The sequence below is a fragment of the Centropristis striata genome, chromosome 8 (genome assembly GCF_030273125.1).
Source record: "Centropristis striata isolate RG_2023a ecotype Rhode Island chromosome 8, C.striata_1.0, whole genome shotgun sequence".
In the NCBI taxonomy this organism is placed as follows: Eukaryota; Metazoa; Chordata; class Actinopteri; order Perciformes; family Serranidae; genus Centropristis; species Centropristis striata.
Window position 1 is genome coordinate 35,333,203 of NC_081524.1, and position 20,823 is coordinate 35,354,025.

The window sequence follows — 20,823 nt, forward strand, 5'->3', positions numbered from 1 at the left end:
CCCCTCCATGCTGTCAGAGAGAGTCCCTGTCGGCCTGATGTCCTCCGTTGTAGCCCCAGAAAAACCCACCTCCAACACCATGGGCCCCAAAGAGGTCAGTGCAGCTCTGACACACATGTAGTGGATTAATGGCATGCAATTCAGTCTGATTAAGAAAACCTAATTGAATCACAGTATGGGGCGGATGTCTTAATTAAGTGCATTTCTCTCTGGCTTGGTCTGTCTGACTCAATTTATGCAGACCTAAAAAGTGTTGGGTGGGAAAAAGACCATAATGGTAACGAAAGTCTAATTTTCTGGGGGAATAAAATGAACTTAATGACTAGAATTAAAATTGTCTTAAAATTAAGACAATGATAAAACAAGGGTGAGACTTAACATTAAATGACCCTAGAATCTGGTTGATTATTAACTCTTTAGGTGGAGCTGATCCTGGTGAAGGAGCAGAATGGGGTTCAGTTCACCTCAACCGCCATAGTGGCTCCGACTCCCACTCAGACCAACCCCAGTGGGGAGGAGGAGAGGGAGACCTGGGGGAAGAAAATCGACTTCCTCCTGTCTGTGATTGGATTCGCCGTGGACCTGGCTAATGTCTGGAGATTCCCCTACCTCTGCTATAAGAATGGAGGAGGTGAGATGGATTAAAGGGTGTGAGGGGAGGATGTTTGGGGGTGGCTGATGTTTTTTTGTGTGTGTGTGTGTGATCGAGAGATTGTCCTCCTTTTCTAGTAGTAGTGATGGAAGGAACTGAAGGGTTGATGGTGGTGCGTTTGTGCGTGGGTATGTTGAAAGGAAAGATGGAGAAAAAAGTGAAATATAGGATAAAGAGAGAAGAAGGTAAAATGAAAGTGGAATTTAGTCACACATGCTTGCATACTGTATATTTCCACCTTCATCTACTATACGTGTGTGTGTGTGTGTGTGTGTGTGTTTGTGTGTGTGTGTGTGGGCACAGGTTTAATTGTAAGAGGTTGTATCGATGTCAGAAACCTTTCTTTTGGCATTTTTGATAATTTGTGTGAAATATGGGGATTTTTTGTGTGTTATCAGTGTGTGTGTGTGTGTGTGTGTGTGTGTGTGTGTGTGTGTGAGCGTGCGCCTGCATCTGTTTCACCTCCTTGTGCCGCTGGTTGTTGAATTTTTTTTCCCCTACCCTTTACAGAGATCAAAATAGGCGAAAAACCACCACAGCTGCTCTGAATAGATTAGCTCTAACAATCACTGCCACTAATTATGGCTGTTTAACATAGAGCTCTCATTATGTTTAAGAGCTATAAATGACACTGTAGCTATAGTTGAGTGTGACTATATATCTGCAAATTGCCACATGTTGTCATACCTGTATTTAGGGAAAATATTACTGATTTTAATTTGAGGCAAATTATACAAATTATTACTTTTCTCAGTATTATTTGAGCATTTTATGCTCTTTAATTTGTCAGCTAACAATGGACAGATGATGGGGGGGAATGACATGAAACAAATGTTCCCGGCTAGATGAAAAACAGGGACTTTATGGGTTATGGTTGGTGCTTTAAGCCCTTAGCCTCCGAGGTGCCCCGACCTAAACTTACAGTGTTAATAACACACAATAACACATAGTACATAAGTGATTTTCATGATGCTTTGTGATCCAATCATTTGTGATAGATTCTACTATCTCCATAAATCTTGTATAGGCTTTTATAGACCTAAACTTTTTTCAGTTGTTTTATGATAACCAATAACTATCTGCTTTTCATTGCACATTTTTTTTTCACCTTTATTTATTCAGGGAGGGCCAATTGAGAGCAAGCTCTCATTTCCAATGGCGCCCTGATTACAGTACAAATACAATTTAACACATTACACTACATATCAATAATAATATATAATCAACAGAAGCACAATAAATTCAATGAGCACATGCACATTCCGAAATCATAAGATTAATAAGAATGTCTTTAAAATGATTAAAAGGAATCAGTGTATCCAACTGAAGCTGTGACAGTATATTATTCCATTTAAAAGGAGCGAAATAAACAAAAGCGAATTTCCCAACCTCCGTTTTAACAGCAGGGATATTAAGAGCCAGTGGGTTATATGAACGAGTTGGAAAGTTAAAAGATCTGAAGCTCAATAGGCTCGATAAGTAGAGTGGTCGTTTTTTCAGTAGTGCCTTATAAATAAACAAACACACATGCATACCAATAAGATAACCGATAATTTTACATTTTTGTACAAAGAAGTTCATAACCTGTTGTTCAAGCACACTCATCAAATTATCATTTAATATTTCTTGCAAATTACAATAAAAAAATTAAAACATACTTTTGCTTTTATGGAGCATTTTGCGTAAGAATTCAATGAAATGCTTTGATGTAAATCGTGAAACATTTCAATGTATTCTCAATGCAAACAAACTTTAAAGGTGCATACTGCTACCTATGGTTCGAGGGGGTAGATGTTGTGCTTGTAATTTCATTATCAGATTAATATATAATAATATACATTCATCAGCACAATATATGTAGTGCATTCCTACTATTCAATTACAACCATGATTTCAAAACAGTTTCAATAAAACAGAATGTGATCATTTTGTTAAGCATTTTTTACATACATGTTCAATTGAAAACTGTACAAACACATTATATTTTATGTTCAAACTGGTTAACTTTTTTTTAAACATAGCCTAAAGTTTTTTAGAGTTAGGGTTATACAAATTGGTAACTTTATAATTGAAACATTTTATTTTCTCCTGGAATATACACCACCGGTCAAAAGTTTTAGCATACCACAACACCACAATTGATCAATTCTTTATTGAAATTCAAGCAGTTCAAGTCCAATGAACAGCTAGAATGGGTACAAAGGTAAGTGGTGAACTGCCAGAGGTAAATAAAAAAAGGTAAGGTTAAAACTGAAAAACAATGTACATTTCATAATTATACAAAAAGGCCTTTTTCAGGGAACAAGAAATGGGTTTAAAACTTAAAGCAGTTCTGCAGCAACGGAGGATGATCAAGCCTTGAAAGTTGCTAAGTTGCTACAAATTCCTACAGGTGTTCCAACTTTTCTTGACCACTTACAGACTACAAGTTGCTCCACATTTATGGGAACTTCTGCAACAGAGTTGGGAAGAACTTTCTGAAGAATATTTGATTTCCATTGTAGAAAGAATGCCACGAGTGTGTTCAGCTGTTCTATCTGTTAAGGTGGCTACTTCGATGAGTCAACAGTTTAGAATACATTTTCCTTTCTAAATTGATTCTATTATTTATTTTTTAACTTCAATTGTTTATTTGGTAAATGGTAAATGGACCTGCACTTATATAGCGCTTTTCTAGTCGCTTTGCGACCACTCAAATCGCTTTACACTACAGACTGCGCTCATTCACCCTTTCACACACACATTCATACTGGTGGCAGAGGCTACCCTAAACGGTGCCACCTGCCACCATTGGAATTCATTCACACACCGATGAACACAGCATCGGGAGCAATTTGGGGTTCAGTATCTTGCTCAAGGATACTTCGATACTTTCGACATGTAGGCTGCGATGGTCGGGGATCGAACCACCAACCCTTCGGTTGGGGGCCAACCAACTCTCCCAACTGAGCCACAGCCGCCCGTATTTGTTACATGCATTAATTTCAGAGTACACTGAGACATTAAACTGCATCATTTTCAATAAAATTCTGGAAAAGTTGGAGTGTTCTAAAACTTTTGACCAGTAGTGTATATCAGAATGTAATTTTTCATCCAGAGATCACTCTGTATGTGTGTGTGTGTGTGTGTAGGAGCGTTCCTGGTGCCATACCTGTTCTTCATGGTGATCGCAGGCATGCCTCTCTTCTACATGGAGCTGGCTCTGGGACAGTACAACAGAGAGGGGGCAGCAGGCGTCTGGAAGATCTGTCCCATCTTTAAAGGTAGGGAGGACACATAGTTAGACACACAGTCACATGCCCACACTGGTGGGACGTAGACATGTCAATTGTTGACCAGCTTTTACATGTATTTTAAATCTTTCTGTCATGCTATGCACATGCCTGTCTGTCTGATAAAGGACCTTTAATATCTACATGTCTTCCTGCCTGCTTGTCTGCCCACATGCCTGTCTGTCCACATGCCAGTCTCTTTTGTCTGCTTGTCTCCCGTGTTGAGCGGGGCGACAGGCATTGTTTATCCTCCCCAGAACATCAGGTTCTGTTGGCACTCAGATGGAAAGCAAATGAAAATTGGGCTTTTAGACTCCTGTCCTGATTGTCCAAATCCTTCTGTCAAGTAAGTGGCGACGAGCACGCTCTCAGGGTACTTTTCAACACATCGATAAGCAAAACGCAGTTGAGGAGAATGCCAGCCGAACGTACGCTAATGGAGGAACAAACATTACGACCAATTCACATTTCTTAGCAAAGTCATCGGTCGAAAAAAAAATACACTTTGTTCGGTGCAACTTTTTATTCTCTAGACACAGTTTACAAGCTGTGACTTGTGTGTAATCATCTATCTCTGTATATCCTGCTATGGTAAAGTCGTAGTTTTGCATTTAACACCTTATAATGAAAGAGAAACACAACCTCAAATACCATTATTACCAGCAAAACAGCTGATGCTTCACAGTATGATGCTGGTTGTTAGATCCTGTCCTTGTTGGTCTGAAGGTGGCCCTCAGTGTGCACTGTACATGCTCCATCATGGTTTTTCTGTGTATGTGTGTGTCTCTATGCGCGTGCCTCCTGCGCGCGAACATGTGCCGTCTGTCAGGGACCACACTGAGTAGGTTGACGTTCTAATCACACGCTTCACTCTCTCTCTGTCTCTCAGCGGGGGGATAACAGTAATTATTCAAATACACACATACACATGCCCATATTGACAGTAATTATTCTGATCAACAAGCTGGTTTCCTCTCAGGATCAATGCATCTGAAGAAAATGACAGAGAGAGAAAGATGAAGAGATGGCAAGGCTGCATGTGGTGCTAATAAGAGGCATCGCTCCCTGGACAAATATCACATTCACATTACAAAAGGAATCGATAAGGCACGCTTGTGGTCATGGCTTTTTAGCAAAGGTTAACAATTAAATTCCGCCTTAGAAGAGTGGACATGGTTTCAGATGTACAGAAAGGGTAGATTTGTTGATAATCAAGGCATGAAGAGGCAATCTGAACAAGTTGATGTGCTTTCTGTGAGTCCGTAGGCATGTTTCATAGGCCCCTGTACTCAAACCGAGCGAGATATTGTGATTTGTGGTGTGCGCTGCGGTACTGACATCTGCCAGGATGTACTTCAGATACTGTTCAGAACAGCAAAATGCAAGTTTGAACTGTGTGTGGAACAGAGTGCTTTTTAGATAAGAGGACAAAAAAACAATAACCCACTTGGTTAGTTGTAATCACTCCTAAAATGTAAAGAAAAATATGAAAATTTTGTAAAAACAGAAGCTTAGCACCACCACTGTAAGGGGTTGTATATCATTCGGTTCACTTTGTGGTGATAAATACAGTATACTAAAGGTGTGTTGTATACTAAAGGTGAAAATGTCAAAGGTTTGGTTTGTTAAGCAAGACCTAGAGCTCTTTCCTGATCAGTTTACATTCACTAGAATAACAACACATGCAATATTACCTCCGCAAAGGAGGTTTTCCTTCAGCAGGATTCAGGAACAAACTGCTGGTATGATTTTCATGAAACTTGGTGAAAAGGTGTCACATGGTCAAAGAAAGAACCCATCTAACCATCTCCAAAGTTAATGATTATGCATTAATTTGATAGCCGAGAGTAAAAAGAGAGAGAGATGCAGCGTGGCATGCAACAAAGGTTACTGGCCAGACACGAACTGGTGATATTGCAGTGATCTCAGAAGTTGAAATGTCAATTTGTTGGAATGGTTAACAACTCATTGATGTCTGAAACAAAGTGTCCCAACCACAGTTTTGTAAGGGAAGTCAGGCACCAAAGTGGTTGGAAACCACTGGTTTTATAAGCCACGTTTCCTTAGGGGGAGGAGTGGCCACCGGGAAAGTCTCAGGCCACACCTTGTCAAACGTCCACTCACTCTGCATGTTTCCATTACAAAAAGGCCCCCAGATGGATTTATGAGACTCCAGAGGTGATGTATGGTTTTCGATCGTCACGCAATTGCTTAGCGACAGTTTCGACCGTGATCCGTGATCACATATGCGACAGATTAAACACAAAAGACACAAATGTGACCGCCATTGCTAACTGTGCACAATGTCAGCAGCTGATCATAAACAAAGCAGCATGGCTAATTATACACAGCGTCTCCGCTGATCATAAACATCGTGATCATGAATTAACCGGCTTCGCAAACTGCACAGAGTGTCCGGTGCTTGTTGTAAACAAACAGAGATCGCGAAGTGAGCACCTCTTGCAGCAGCAGCACATACACACTGTACTGCTACAGAGCTAACTGTTAGCCTATTAGCAATTTGCAGATTGGTAGCTGGATTTGTCGCCAGTCGCTTTTTAGAAAAATAGTCTCTAAGGGGGTCGAAAAGTCACTAAATATATCAACAAAGTTGCTAAGTTGGCAACACTGCTTTGCCAGCTTTTACAAATGGCGTGTGATGTTGTGGCGTCGAGTTCTACGTCACATACTGCTTACCGTTCTATCCAATCAGCAACCAGGCTTTTTTCAGGGGAGAAAAACGGTCCTGCTCTTCCACAGGCACAAAAAAAGTCCTGTGAAAAGATCGCTCCGGACGGCTCATATTCAAATTAGGGGGGTTTCGGCAAGTGAGACCCGCCTCATTCCGGGTATTGGGCTGTAGTGGAAACACCGTTATACTTAACAATGCATCATATTCTATAAACTTGTGATATGTTTCATTTTTGGAAAAATATAAATCTTAAAAGTTTCTCGTCCTTGTATATATCTGCGCGGATGACTCGGTGACTGACGGTTGATGAGAGATGTATAGCTAACACAGTGGTAACTCATTATTCTTCATCTTATTTTATTTTCTTATTCGTATTTTTATCTCTTATTTTTATTTATTTTGTTGTATTCCTTGTCCGTGTGCTGTGCTGTTTGTTTGTTTTTTCCCTTTTTTTTTTTTGTGTGTGTTTTGTTATGTAAGTGTTTTTTTTTTGTGTGGGGAAAAAAAATAAAATAAATATTAAAAGTTTCTCGTAACCATAGCTGCATGTCCCTCTGAAAAGTAGCTGACTGGAATTATAAAGTAGCAGAAATACTTATATAAAGTACATGTACCATAGTTAAGTTAATGTACTTTTCCACCACTTTGCCACCATGGAAGTCAGCACTCTGTAAGGCTTGACATAGAAAATGCTAAGACACTGATGGGATGTTAGATTCCACCAAGGTGCTCCTGTTTAATATTTAAGGTGATAATTTGTGCAGTGAGCTAGCCAATTTATCCCTCTTTATATCTCTGTATGTGCATCTCTAATACCTATAAATATTAATCATCTGTGTCCCACTTACAGGTGTAGGCTTTACGGTGATTCTCATTTCCCTCTACGTTGGATTCTACTATAATGTCATCATCTCCTGGGCGCTGTTCTACCTCTTCTCCTCGTTCACCAGCGAGCTGCCATGGGTCCACTGCAACAACACCTGGAACAGTCCTAACTGCTCCGACTGGGCTGACAATAGCTCAGTCAGTGACATTTACAAGGCCACACCTGCCCAGGAGTACTTTGAGTAAGTTGGCCTGAACTAAGGCAATAACAATTCATTGTCAATATTTCTTTATTGTAGTTCTGTTTAAGAGTTTAAAATTTCATTGATGTGTAGTCAGTTTGGAGCAACACCATGCTCTTAAAAATACTTATGTCATGATAACCAAAGGTTGAAAAAAAGCTTGCTATGGTGGTTCTACAACATCAATATGGTTGTTTTTTTATTAATGTAACAGCCTTTAATTTATATTCGGTTTGGTAATTTTAAAGATATATATTTTAACTTTTCCCAGTAAAATGGTGTTATCATTACCTTTTGTTGTGGTCTTTCAAGTTACAGCACATATGGAAAATTACATGGACATTTATTGTATGTGTACCGCATGTCCAACTCCTAGAACACTGGAGTGCAGCCATAGACTGTATAAATAATGAACGTAGTCACCGTGGTGTCACCCATTGGTTTGTAGACAGCCCGTTTGAGGCATCGAGTTTGGCATCCTGACTGAGCGAAGTCGCTGCTAATTCATGTTAGCATTAACTGGAATGTTAATTTTGGCTAGCAAAAAACAAAGAAAATATGTTACTTACCTTAGAAAAATGAACAGCAACTCCTCAGATTGTCTATTACTACAACCAAACACTGAACAAGACATTATTAATGAACAAAATGTTCCAATAAACTGTCATTAAATGAAAATACAGTGTGAAAGGGTCAAAGCTATGACACAAAACTGGACGGAAACACGGACAAGGACAAACTAGTTCACGGCTGGATACCATAGACCAGCGATGGGCAACTTAAATGCTGGAGGGGGCCACAATTTTTCATCAACACTACCACAGGGCCACATATAGGACCGTGCACTTAATAATTAAATAATTATATGATGAAACTGCAATTTTGTGTATATGAATATGTTTACAGTGCAGTAACTTAACATATGTCATGCTCAAATGCATGTTTAACAGTATAAATAGGAATACAAAAGGTTTGAAGGAAATAAAAAATGACCACTTACTGTGATTTATTTATTTTTTTTCAGTTCAAGAATGCAGACCAACATTAATTGCAAGAAGTAATTTTGTGCATTTTTACACTTCACTTTTAAGATTTCATGCTTAAATGCATGTAGTTGTACTGAGGGCCACTTCAAGTAAGGGTGCGGGCCATATGCAGCCCCTGGGCCTCCAGTTGCCCATCCCTGCCATAGACATAATCAATATAATAATCTTGTTTATGTCTACGCTGGATATGCATTGCATTTCTTCTCTCACGTTCTCTCCTGATGACGGCTCGCCTTGTTAGTGACCTGTCAATCAAAGGTAGCCACGCCCCAAATCATATGATTATTTATCTTCTATTTTCTTCTAAATGGGGCCATTATTTACACTATTAACATCAAATTGTCTTGAAGAAGATTTTTAATAGCGATTGAGATCATAATGTTGTCCTAAAAAAAAAATCTGAGGTAATAAATCAAGTAAGAAGATTTCTCATTTTGTATTGAAATGAATGGCCCGAAATGCTTTTGCAGATGCCGTCAGCGCCCCCCCCCCCCCCGCTGGAATTTTCGGTAGAATGCAGCTTAAGGCACTTCCTGGTTTGCCTCCCTGCTCAGACCCGGAGGTTGCCGGCTGAGTGCAGCTAATGCTTTACTGTATATCGCCCACACATTTCACCAGCAGGAAGTGCACAAGAAAAAGTTTGATGCATTGCAGTAATGCTGTGTAATGGAGCGGAGTTGGCTCGATGCTCTCAGTCTATAGAATTACTGAATAATTACATTTCACATAATTACATTACATCATCCCTTTGCCTTGATTTAGCCATATCTTAGAATATCTTATAATGAAGTGTTCAGAAATATATATCATGTATGTTTTCCTCATAATCAGAAGTTTGAGTCCATTTATCTTATACAGCCTCTCAGCCTGTGAAGCTGACCAGGTGTCTTCTATTCCAACAAGTGAGGGGTTGTTCTGTTGTGACAGCTGAGACATTTGATCCATGCTCGTTGAAATGGCACCTTGCTATTTACACAGAACCACCTGCAGACAATTTGACCACATCGGCTGATCTTATTCAGACTCATCTGTTAGACTGTCTCTGAAATTATCTGAATCAAGGCGTCAGCAATGTTCCGTCTTTTAGGTGATACATGTTATTTCAACTTTACAGAATGCAGCATGAAAGTACACTTTCGAATCTGTTACTTTTTATTGCCAGTGCATTTTCCTATGTTGGCAGGCAGTCATGATCTATGAGACCTTTTTAATTTACTAAAATGCAAAATTATGCAGCAACAGATGCACCGACACTTCATGTAGCTTCCATCTGGCCAGATTGCCTAGGGTGTTACATGTCTCTTGTCACTGATGATTCCCCAGGTACTGAGTTTCCAACAAGGCCCGACATTGATTGCTGAGCAAGTTGTATGCAGGATATCAAAATCTAGATCCAGATCCAGGTGTACAGCTCAACAGATGTTGCAAATAATAATGTTGTTCATTTATCCTGCTGAATGCACCAGCTATTAGCACATCTCAAATCAGATTATTCAGGGTAAGCTAGATATGTCCTTTGGTAAGGTGAGCTCACAGTGCAGCTCTGAAGGACTCTCAGTGAGGTCATAAGTTTGGCTATACAAAAGAAATGGATGAATCCATTGTGATATCACCCATTGGTTTGTGGACTTCCATTTTTTAAGCTTCGAGTTTGGCATTTTGACCCTTTCAATCTTGTTTTTTATTTATTTATTTGGAGCCAGAAGTGACCATATTTGGACTAGTGGGTGGAGCAAAGTTAGTAATGCTAATGCTAGCAGTTTGGTTGGCAAGGCTCATTTGTAATTGATGTTGATTGAGATATTAATTTGAAAAACATGCTTGAAACAAAATGTACTAACCAGGAAAACAGCCAACTCTAGAGTGTCTTTTAGTACAAACAAACACTGACGAAAACATGTTAGTAAGTGGTACCATAACTTTAAAAAACGAAAAAAAAAGAAGAAAATTTGAAACTAGTGATTGAGACTCTAAACTCAGGAAATGTTTACTGGGTGGTAAATCAGGTGCGAAGTAGGATCATTTTCTCATAGACTTCTATTTTCCACTGGTTGTTTTTATACCAACCAGTGGAATTGTATCAGAAAGAATAAAGGTTTAAGGCAGTTCTGCATTGGATTTAATGTTCAGACTGCTGGCTACATTCCCTTCTTTCACACAGTCTATGGGTCATAAATGCACCCTTGTCTCTGGCTTGGTCACTATGTCACGGGCTTCTACCTCTGCCCAGACTGGCAGATCTCTGTCTTGGTTTCAGTCTAGGGGGTTGAGTGTAGTTGACTGCTAATACACTTTTCTTTCTGGTTAAATTGCATTTTCAGAACTTTAAAATGATCGATTCAATGACTTCTAGGACATTTTCTGCCATCCCTTTGTCCCCCTTTGGAACATAGATGCAGCTATTTCATAAAATTCACAGTCATTTCTATATGAACTCTAAATGGGGACTCTGGAGCGTTTATGGTTCTTACCAGAATCTTCTCTTTCCTTAGACGAGGGGTGCTCCACATCCAGGACAGTAATGGGATTGATGATCTGGGCCGTCCACGCTGGCAGCTGACTTCCTGTCTTGGTGTAGTGATTGTTCTGCTCTACTTCAGTCTCTGGAAAGGAGTCAAGACATCTGGAAAGGTGTGAAATGACACAGTAGCCCTGTTTCTTTATGTTAAAATCACAAAAGTACTATTATTCCTATCCAATAATCTTTAAGTGATTTAAGCTAAGGAATCACAGAAAGGGAATGTTTAAAAGGAAATGCATCTAGTCCACTATAATCTACTAGGCAGTTGTGTGTCTGTGCATTTTCACTTGCAATGTATGCATATTTGTGAATCTGACTGTGTGGCCTTCTTTTTTTGTGTAAATGTTTGGGTGTTCTCTATGTGTGTATCCGTGTGTGTGTGTCTGTGTGTGTGTGTGTGTGTGTGTGTGTGTGTGCACCTCGTGCAACCCTTTCAGGTTGTGTGGATCACAGCCACAATGCCCTATGTGGTCTTGACTGTGCTGCTGCTCCGTGGAGTCACTCTGCCCGGAGCCATCGATGGCATTAAGGCCTACCTCTCCGTGGACTTCCTGAGACTCTGTGACGCCAAGGTGAGTGTCGACATGAGAGAGAGAGGGGGGACATGAGAGACATGAAAGTGGTTGGGGGTGCAGGAGAAGAAGAAAAGGAGGCATGGAGAGGTAACCGTGGCTATAGAAACACTTTAAAGAAGCTTTGAGATTGTATACACTGGAAACCTGAAAAAGTGGAGTTGCTCTGGAAAGAGTTCTTGTCTTGTAACATATTTCCTCTTCTATATTGTGCTAATGCACTAAGCTAGACTTAAAATGGCAATAGTATGTTATGACTAGAGCCCAATTGATATAGGATTTCTGAGATTAAACTTTAATATACACCATTCAACAATTCCCTGACAAATTACATCATCTTTCATTTTCATCTACAGGGTTAAATAACAAAAGCCTGAATCCTGCAAACTTACATAACAAAGTTATGGGTGAATGCATAAAATCCAAAAGTTAACTGCAAGTTTTCTTTAATTGTTTGCTGTAGACCCAAGGATTCAACGGTTTACAATGTTACGTAATGTTAGAGAGGCATTTCCTCAAGGTTTAAAAAAAAAAATTGAGAAAATTGTTTGTGTAACCTGTTTCTAATATGTTCCTCACCTGTGAAAGCAGCTATCACAGCACTGAGGAGCTTAATAAGTAAGCATGCAGAGAGAGAGAGAGAGAGAGAGAGAGCGAGAGAGAGGGAGAGAGAGGGAGAGAGAGAGAGAGAGAGAGAGAGAGAGAGAGAGAGAGAGAGATGCATGGCAGCAATTGGAGAATTAGATTAGATAGATTCATGGAGCAGTAATTTGCAAAATTACCCCCTGTATTCACTAGCGTCTTTCATCTACAGCCGTTGAATGAGTTTCCTGCAATTATCCCTAATAATGGCTTTTTTCCTCTCCTGTGCCTTTTGTTTGCCGCTTCACACAAGTGTGCTTGTTCTGTCTCTCCCCAGGTCTGGATTGAGGCAGCGACACAGATCTGTTTCTCTCTGGGAGTGGGGTTTGGTGTGCTAATTGCCTTTTCCAGCTACAACAAATTCAGCAACAACTGCTACAGGTAAAGACACACAGAGAGAAGAAAGGGGGGGGGGGTTCACAGAGACAGACGGAGGACGGACGGGGAGTTGCTGCTAAACACACAAGGACACACAAACACACACTTGCAACATAAGCAGGTGAATTACAATAACCTTTGAAGCTCCTTGAAACCCGATATGTCTTTGACAGCATGCTGTGCAACAGACAGCCATAACACCAATCAAAACTGTCGCACTCTTTGAAAATCATCAGCATCCCGCAGGAGGCTTTTATCTCCTTTTTTTGCCTTTTTAAATGTTTTTGAGAACCGACACATGACACTGTCCACTTTGGGGATTCCTACTTGAGCATAATACCAAATCAGTGAAAATATATTTCACCAAAATGACAAACTGGTCACCAAAAAAAGTTATAAAGATTGCACATTTCTGCATGTGTAAATTTAGCATCCTTATTTCCCTTTCACACACTTTCACACATCAGGTCTCTATTAAACACTTATTTGTTAATTTCCTCTACTTTTGTAATCAGAAGACAAGTGGTCGACTTTCCAGTCTGTCACAAATTAGGCAAATCATTGACTACGTGATTCATACATACAATGTATCAAGGTCCTATAAACTATTCAGACTCTAGCCAGCCTTAGCCCACCCCATGACATACTGTGGCTGTGGCTCAGTTGGTAGAGCGGTCACCCACAGATCAGAAGGTTGGTGGTTCGATTCCATCTTCTTGCCCAGTATCCTTGGGCAAGATACTGAAGCCCAAATTGCTCCTGCTGCTGCGTTCATCGGTGTGTGAATGAACTCCCAATGGTGGCAGGTGGCCACTACCAGTGTGCCCTGGTAGCCTAGGCCAGCTATTCTCAACCTTGGGGTCGGGACCCCAATTGGGGTCGCGAGATGATTTCTGGGGGTCGCCAAATCATTTTGGAAGTCAGCTCTGTCTCCACTGTGTTAAAGTGTTCATGTGTTAATGTGTTTTTGGTCACTTAATGTCTTTTTTTGGTCATTTTGTGTCTATTTTAAATTGGGGGTCGCGACTCAAAAAGGTTGAGAACCTGGCCTAGGGCCTAGGCCACCAGTATGAATATGTGTGTGTAGGATGAATTAGCGTATTGTTTAGTGTAAAGCGTGTATGTAATCTTTACATTCATATTCTGAATTATTGTTATTTTTTTCCCCATCTCATTTGATTGTTTTCAACCAGAGATGCCATCATCACCAGCTCCATCAACTCTTTAACCAGTTTCTTCTCCGGTTTTGTGGTCTTCTCCTTCCTTGGATACATGTCCCAAAAGCACAACGTAGCCCTGGACAAAGTTGCCAGAGACGGTAGGATGTAACTTGTCTGTGGACTCTGTAATTATTCCAATTCAACAATATTTTAAACAAGGACTGTAGAAACCTAAGGAAACTCAATGTCTGGATTCAAATGACACCAATGCTGTTAGTAGAACTGTTACTGGCACAATTAAAATGAAATATGTTGCATAAACTATACTATAGTTTATTCTCCTGATTTTTACAACATGTACACTGCAAAAAAAGAAAAGTTGGGTGAACTCAAAATTTCAAGGCAACAAACTTCGATAAAATTTTAAGTTGGACAATTGAACTAAATATTTTAAGTTTTGCTTTTGAGTTTGCTCAACTCTGAATTCAGATTTTTGTCAACTCAACTGTAAATTGCACAAATTTATAATCTTACATTGTAATAACTTTTAATCCTTACTTCTGCTAACTTTTGCAATTTGCTGAATTGGCACTATTGTAACGTTGCTATGAAATATCAGCTAATGTTGCAACCACAATTTTGAGTTAGCATTGATACGCTAATGGCTACTCTTGTAGCTGTAACAAGCAGCGCCGCTAGCATCAGTTAGCCGCTAGCTTTCGCTAATGAGCGAATTTTACAACAAAGAAATTAGCAGAACTATTGTCCCTTGTTGTGAACCCCAACTTAAAGATATAAGTAACAATAACTCACAAACTTGTTTTTGAGCAGACAACTGGCTTCTTTTGTTGTGCTAACTTACATTATTGCCCTAAATGTCAATAATTTATATTTAAGTTTTACCAACTTAAAAATACAAGTTGGCTTTTTTGCAGTGTATGTTCTATCTACTCTTCTCCGTCCGTCTGCTTCTATGTTAAATGCTCCAAATTCTAATTCTTTTTTTTTTCTGTTGCTTTTTTACCTTCCTTTCTTGAATTTGTTGTTCTGTAGGTGCTGGCTTGGTGTTTGTCATTTACCCAGAAGCCATTGCAACATTACCTGGATCATCAGTGTGGGCGGTAATCTTCTTCATCATGCTGTTGTCACTGGGCATTGATAGTGCTGTGAGTATACACCCGCCCGCCACTTCATCATGTACCGTAACATTGAATGAAATGACAGCTTTCTTTTGTAGACGTCCACTCCATAAAATGTGAAATGAACTACTCTCATTTGCAGTCTTTGTGTGCTGCTCCAGTGCAGCAATTATGTAATAAAAAGTGGGGCATTTACAATGATTTAGCAGCTCAATTTTCATGTCTTTGTGTTTTCTTCTAATTCTTTTGTCTTTTGTTGTAGATGGGTGGGATGGAATCAGTGATCACAGGGCTGATTGACGAGTTTAAAATCCTCCACAAGCACAGAGAGCTGTTCACCCTCTTCATTGTTGTCTCCACCTTCCTCATATCTCTCTTCTGTGTTACAAATGTACGTATCATACTGGGCAGTACAATTTCACACATACATTTTATGATGGTCCTAATCAAATAACGACAAGTATATGCAAATGCAATGAACTGAATCATCAGAATATTGTTTTTTTTACTCACTGTTACATCTGTAATAAACCTTATTATAATAACACTATACCTTTTTAATATATTTTCCCTTTTTTCCAGGGTGGGATGTATGTGTTTACTCTGCTAGACCACTTTGCGGCAGGAACATCGATTCTCTTTGGAGTGCTTATTGAAGCTATTGGCATCGCCTGGTTTTACGGTGAGAATGATGGACAGGAGAAGAGAGGAAGGAAAAACAAATGATTCATGTTTTCATGGTCAGCAAAGCTGATGCTATATTAAGGTTTTGATGAAAAATCTGTTGGTATAGGTGTGCTATGCCACAGTGCAACATAGTTTGATTAGACACAAGGATACTGCAGCTAAAAAGTCTATTCCCATTAATAGTTTTGGCCTCTTCGGTCTCTATGTGTTGTTACCGTACGGGGATATACTGTAGCTTTAGTGCTCATATGATCTCACTGAGGTTAAATGGCCGGCATTTCGAACACTGCCAATGTTACCTCTGTGTTCACTGAGCAGTTGTAAGCCACCACATGAAGGAAATTGCAGCTGGGGAACACACAATTCCCATTTGTCATGGACAGGAGTCAGCTGTCTAATAGCTAGGTTGTCAATTGTTGTGGGTGGCAAGTGGGGGTGACCTCTGAGTCCCTTTCTCTCCAGATGTCTAGATTCTAATGACGCTCGGTTTTACACATTTTTCCCATGATCTCTACAATGCTATATGTTTTATATGTATTACTCTTCCCACACAAAATAATCTATAAATGACTATTTATTTCTGCATGAGATAAGGGTTTTCTGGATTGAAGGTGATCCCTTTCTAAAGATTATTTATCCATTTTCAAAAATTCTGTTTAACAAATGGCATCAACCCAGTGATTGCTACAACAATTTATGAGACATAATTGAGCATGGGATTGGCCATAGCCTGTATGTAAAAGCTATTTTACTTTATATGTTATGCAAAAATTTGTACAACGTTGCAAACTCAATCATCTCTCAACTGGAGCCTGTCTGGATTGCAACTGACACGTAGTGTTGATCAATCACATTTGTGTGGGTATAGGTTGTATGCCTGTATGCCGGCATACAACCTTAACCCTTAATAGGGCACTCATTGAAATACTTGCAAATTCCAAATTTCAACCCTAGACAATAATGGAGAATATTACATACAGCCAGAATGTGTAAAAAAACATATGGACCCGGGGGAAGGGGGTAATATTTTGAGAAATAAGTGGCAAATCTACAAGAAAAAAATGCGTAAATTTATGAAATTTGAAGTGGTGAATCTGTAAGAAAAAAGTTGTTTTTTTTCCCCACTTTTTTCTCGTAAATCTGCAACTTTTTTTAGAAATATTAGTCAAGTTCTAGCCTGATCTTTGCTGATTAGCTGGAAGAAATCCATGTGGTTCTACAACCAAACAGAGAGACATGGGGACCCCATTTTGGATATCCACTGAAGTTAACAAATATAGTTCTTCGCCCGAAAAAGGGTTAAACAGTCCAGTGGATCGCAAAAGAGACTGAACGCATTGCCGTGAATTGCTGCCTCAGAATCCAATCTGCCATCATCTGACAATGATTTCCCTTTTTATGAGCTTTTTAAAAATGTATCTGCATTAATATTCAGATTAGCCAAAATGTCATCTATGTCCATCTCTATTCTCATGTGTCAAGTTGCTAATTGGCTTGTAGTGACCATGGCACAAAGGAGGAAGTCTTTGCTCGGTCTTGGCTTTTTGCTTTCTTTCCTGTAGCTGATAGCTGGTTACCTTTGCCCACCACTGCCAGCTGAAAAGTTAGATTTCATTGAGTGTGAAAAATGCACCCATTTGTAAACTCCTGCATACACAAAATATTATAAAAACTAAATCTAAAGGTGGGGGAAATGGTTGACCTGAACTTCCGTATTGAGTTTCTTGTCTCTACTGAACCTGACTGTTGAGGAATCCATAAAGGGCTAAATACTAACCAGGCCCCAGGCGGTGGGGTCAGCTTATTGCCCCACTGTGGTGGGTCCTGACCTTGGCAAGCCAGATAAATCAAGCCTAAGGCTTCAGTGTGCCTTTTTCCCCATTCTTATAAGTGTGGACAGGAACCCTTGATCCCTGGCCACTGTGGTCTTTCGTTCTGCTGTCCACTACATAAGTACATTTAGTTGTGCTGAATACTTGGTCGTCAGTCCAGATATATTCCTCTGCAGTGAGAGATGCCTTCCAGGCAGTAAGAAAAGATTGTACAGCTAGGTTTATGAGAGAAAGAAAGTCATGATAAGGTAAAAAAAAAAAATAGTGCATTAGCCTATTACAGTTGGCTTTGCAGATCCTCATAGTCACTGCTGCAAAATGGTTGAACTGTATTTTTAACCACAGATTTCTAAATGGCCAACTTTTGATTTAAACATATGCATAGGGACCTTAATACAAGTCACTGACTACCTTGACAATAGTTTCAGTACTTGATATTTAATTTTAGCAAAGGCTATATTCAACCATGTCTTAGAAGTAATATCAAGTATGTCCTTGTATTCCAGGAGTGGATCGATTCAGTGATGACATTGAGGAGATGATTGGCCAGCGACCAGGCAGGTACTGGAGACTGTGCTGGAAGTTTGTGAGCCCCTGCTTTCTCCTGGTGAGTCTCTACACAGATTTATTATACATTTAAACCCATGCCAAGACAAGTCAAACATAGATAGCAGCAGACTGTGAGACTGAGTTTAACCTTGGTATATCATTGGTATAAAACAAGACAGTTGTAAGGGTAATTCTGTAATTCTTAATCAGTGCCTGTCCTAATTTGGCCAAAAGATACATTTTGGAAAACACTTCTTGTCTAGACAGGATCAAGAAATTCCCTATAATTCTTGATTTGAGGGTAGAAGAGAATCTGAGGTAAGATTCAGAATTTTGACAATCAGTCAGATTCTTGTTTCAACCGGTTGTATTTGTATTTCTACAAAAAAAAGTTAAAATATTCCAGACACTGGGGCTGCCATCTTGCGCATTTGATTCTTAAGGTGGCCCAACCAATTTGGCGCGTGGCCCCCCATCAAATAACTCATTAAAAAGACAACTAGCTAAAATAACAAAAAACATCTTCGGTGGGCCAGTGTCCCATCCGCTAACCTGGAGGTGGCCAGGTACCTATTCTGCAGCCAGCCACCAGGGGGAGGTAGAGATATTTTGGCTTCACTTTTGGGGCACCATGTCGTCCATTTTATATACTATACAGTCAATAGTTGGAATACATGACTTGGCATTCGATTCACCTGACCCTTCTTCCTCTGCATGGCGACATGGTTTTAATTGGTTGCCAACCATAATACTGCCACTATTTTTTGCTGCAACTATGACACTTTACGTAGACCAGAATCTAAGACAATGCATGAATAAATGAAGAGTGAATCTTCAAACTGATGGTTCCTCAGGTTTTTTGGCATTCAAATACTTTTATTCCATAGTTTATGGTGGTGGTGAGCTTTGCCACATTCAACCCTCCAAACTACGGCACCTACATGTTTCCTCCATGGGCCAACATGGTGGGGTGGTGTCTGGCCATTTCCTCCATGTCCATGGTGCCTCTCTACGCCATCTACAAACTCTGCACACTGCCTGGGAAGTTTTGCGATGTAAGTCTGAGCTTCTTGGCCAAAATACAGTGAGGGGAAATTAGTTATTGTACTTTCCTGTAAAAATGTTAATCTTTCATTTTTTATGAAATATTAAATATTCTTTTTTTAATATTTAATGCACAACTTATTAAAATCTATCAATTTGTCCTCTCCCTGAAACAGAGACTGGCTTATGCCATCACCCCAGAGACAGAACATCATTTGGTAGACAACGGGGAGGTTCGGCAGTTCACAGTAAGTCGTGTATTTATTATTATTGTATTGTATTGTTTATCGGCTGAAACCTCACATGTCTGTGGGAATTGCATGAATATAAATATTGATGATTATACAGATTTTTAGCCTATTTATTGAAGTCTGAAATATATTAGTGTGTTTTATTTCATGGGTTTTTCCATTTTTTCCCACAGCTGCATCACTGGTTGGTTGTCTGAAAAGGAGAGCGAGAGAGAGCGAGAGAGAGCGAGAGAGAGAGTGAGAGAGAGAGAGAGAGAGAGAGAGAGAGAGAGAGGATATTGGGTGGTGAATGCATGCTCAGCAAACGTCTGAAGAACTAAGAAGAAAGAAAGAAATAACCATTTATAATGATCACGATGGTGGTGGTGGTGGGAGCAGTTTAAAAGTGCCGACAAAAAAACTCCTAGACATTGTAGTGTGCTTTCATTTCAACAGTGGATGTGTGAAGCTGTGCATTGACCCTCTCCACCATTGTGTTTACACTGGTGAATGGGATTCAGTCAAACACATAAGGTGATGTTCTAAATGCTTCTTCCATAAATACGAAACTCTTCCTGAATAGAATTGGAATGGTGTTTTTGTTTTTGTTTTTTGAGAAAAGATGTATAATTTAAAAAAAATCAAAATTTAGTTTATGTTCATGGGGTGAACATGTTGATTTGGAAATAACACTTTTTAAAAAGATTATCTGTATTTATGCTTTTTTTTGTCAAGAGGTAGGTGGCATTTTTTAAATTTCTTTTTAACATGTCATTCAATTATTATTATTATTATTATTATTATTATTATACAAACATTATGTAATTACTTCTTAGTAGTCATGAATGCCATAGGTTTCACTGAATCCCAGTCAATGTCCTATTTGTTCTATTTGTTTCTTGACTTGCTCTTCTTAAAGACTGTTATAAAACATACAATTCCTGCAGAAAGAACAATTGCTACATCAATACACCAAAATAATATCATCTTAACAAACTAAAACTATGACCTGAGCTTTCTTACTTAGGATTCATCAGTTACAAATCAATAGTATTGATTGTCTGAAAGAAAAAGTCACTTACTTTCAACATGTTGCTGCGTTAGTGATGAATGGGCAAACAAAAATATAATCTGACCAGTCGTGCAGTTGGATAGTCATGTCAAGTGCTGGTTTACTGTAAATGCTAAAACTGACTCAGATTTAGACATCTTCCCCAAAGCTCTAATAAGTGAAGAACCATTCTGTTGTAAACTTGTCAACTTCCAAAAAATCATCACTGGCACACTAACAAAAACATCATCAGCTACACTGCTGGTTTAATCAACCAAAGACTCGAATA

General features: G+C 39.4%; 1 protein-coding gene across 1 annotated transcript; it reads left to right on the forward strand.

Annotated features, from left to right (window-relative positions):
* On the forward strand, positions 1–19,760 carry slc6a3 (solute carrier family 6 member 3). Its single transcript, XM_059339443.1, has 15 exons — positions 1–94; positions 421–631; positions 3,784–3,915; positions 7,467–7,683; positions 11,222–11,360; positions 11,688–11,822; positions 12,742–12,845; positions 14,036–14,160; positions 15,056–15,168; positions 15,404–15,532; positions 15,724–15,823; positions 18,167–18,267; positions 19,097–19,264; positions 19,430–19,501; positions 19,678–19,760. The coding sequence occupies exons 1-15, from the start codon at positions 8–10 to the stop codon at positions 19,699–19,701; spliced, it is 1,857 nt and encodes a 618-aa protein (XP_059195426.1). The 5' UTR covers positions 1–7; the 3' UTR covers positions 19,702–19,760.
* Positions 19,761–20,823: the final 1,063 nt, after the last annotated feature.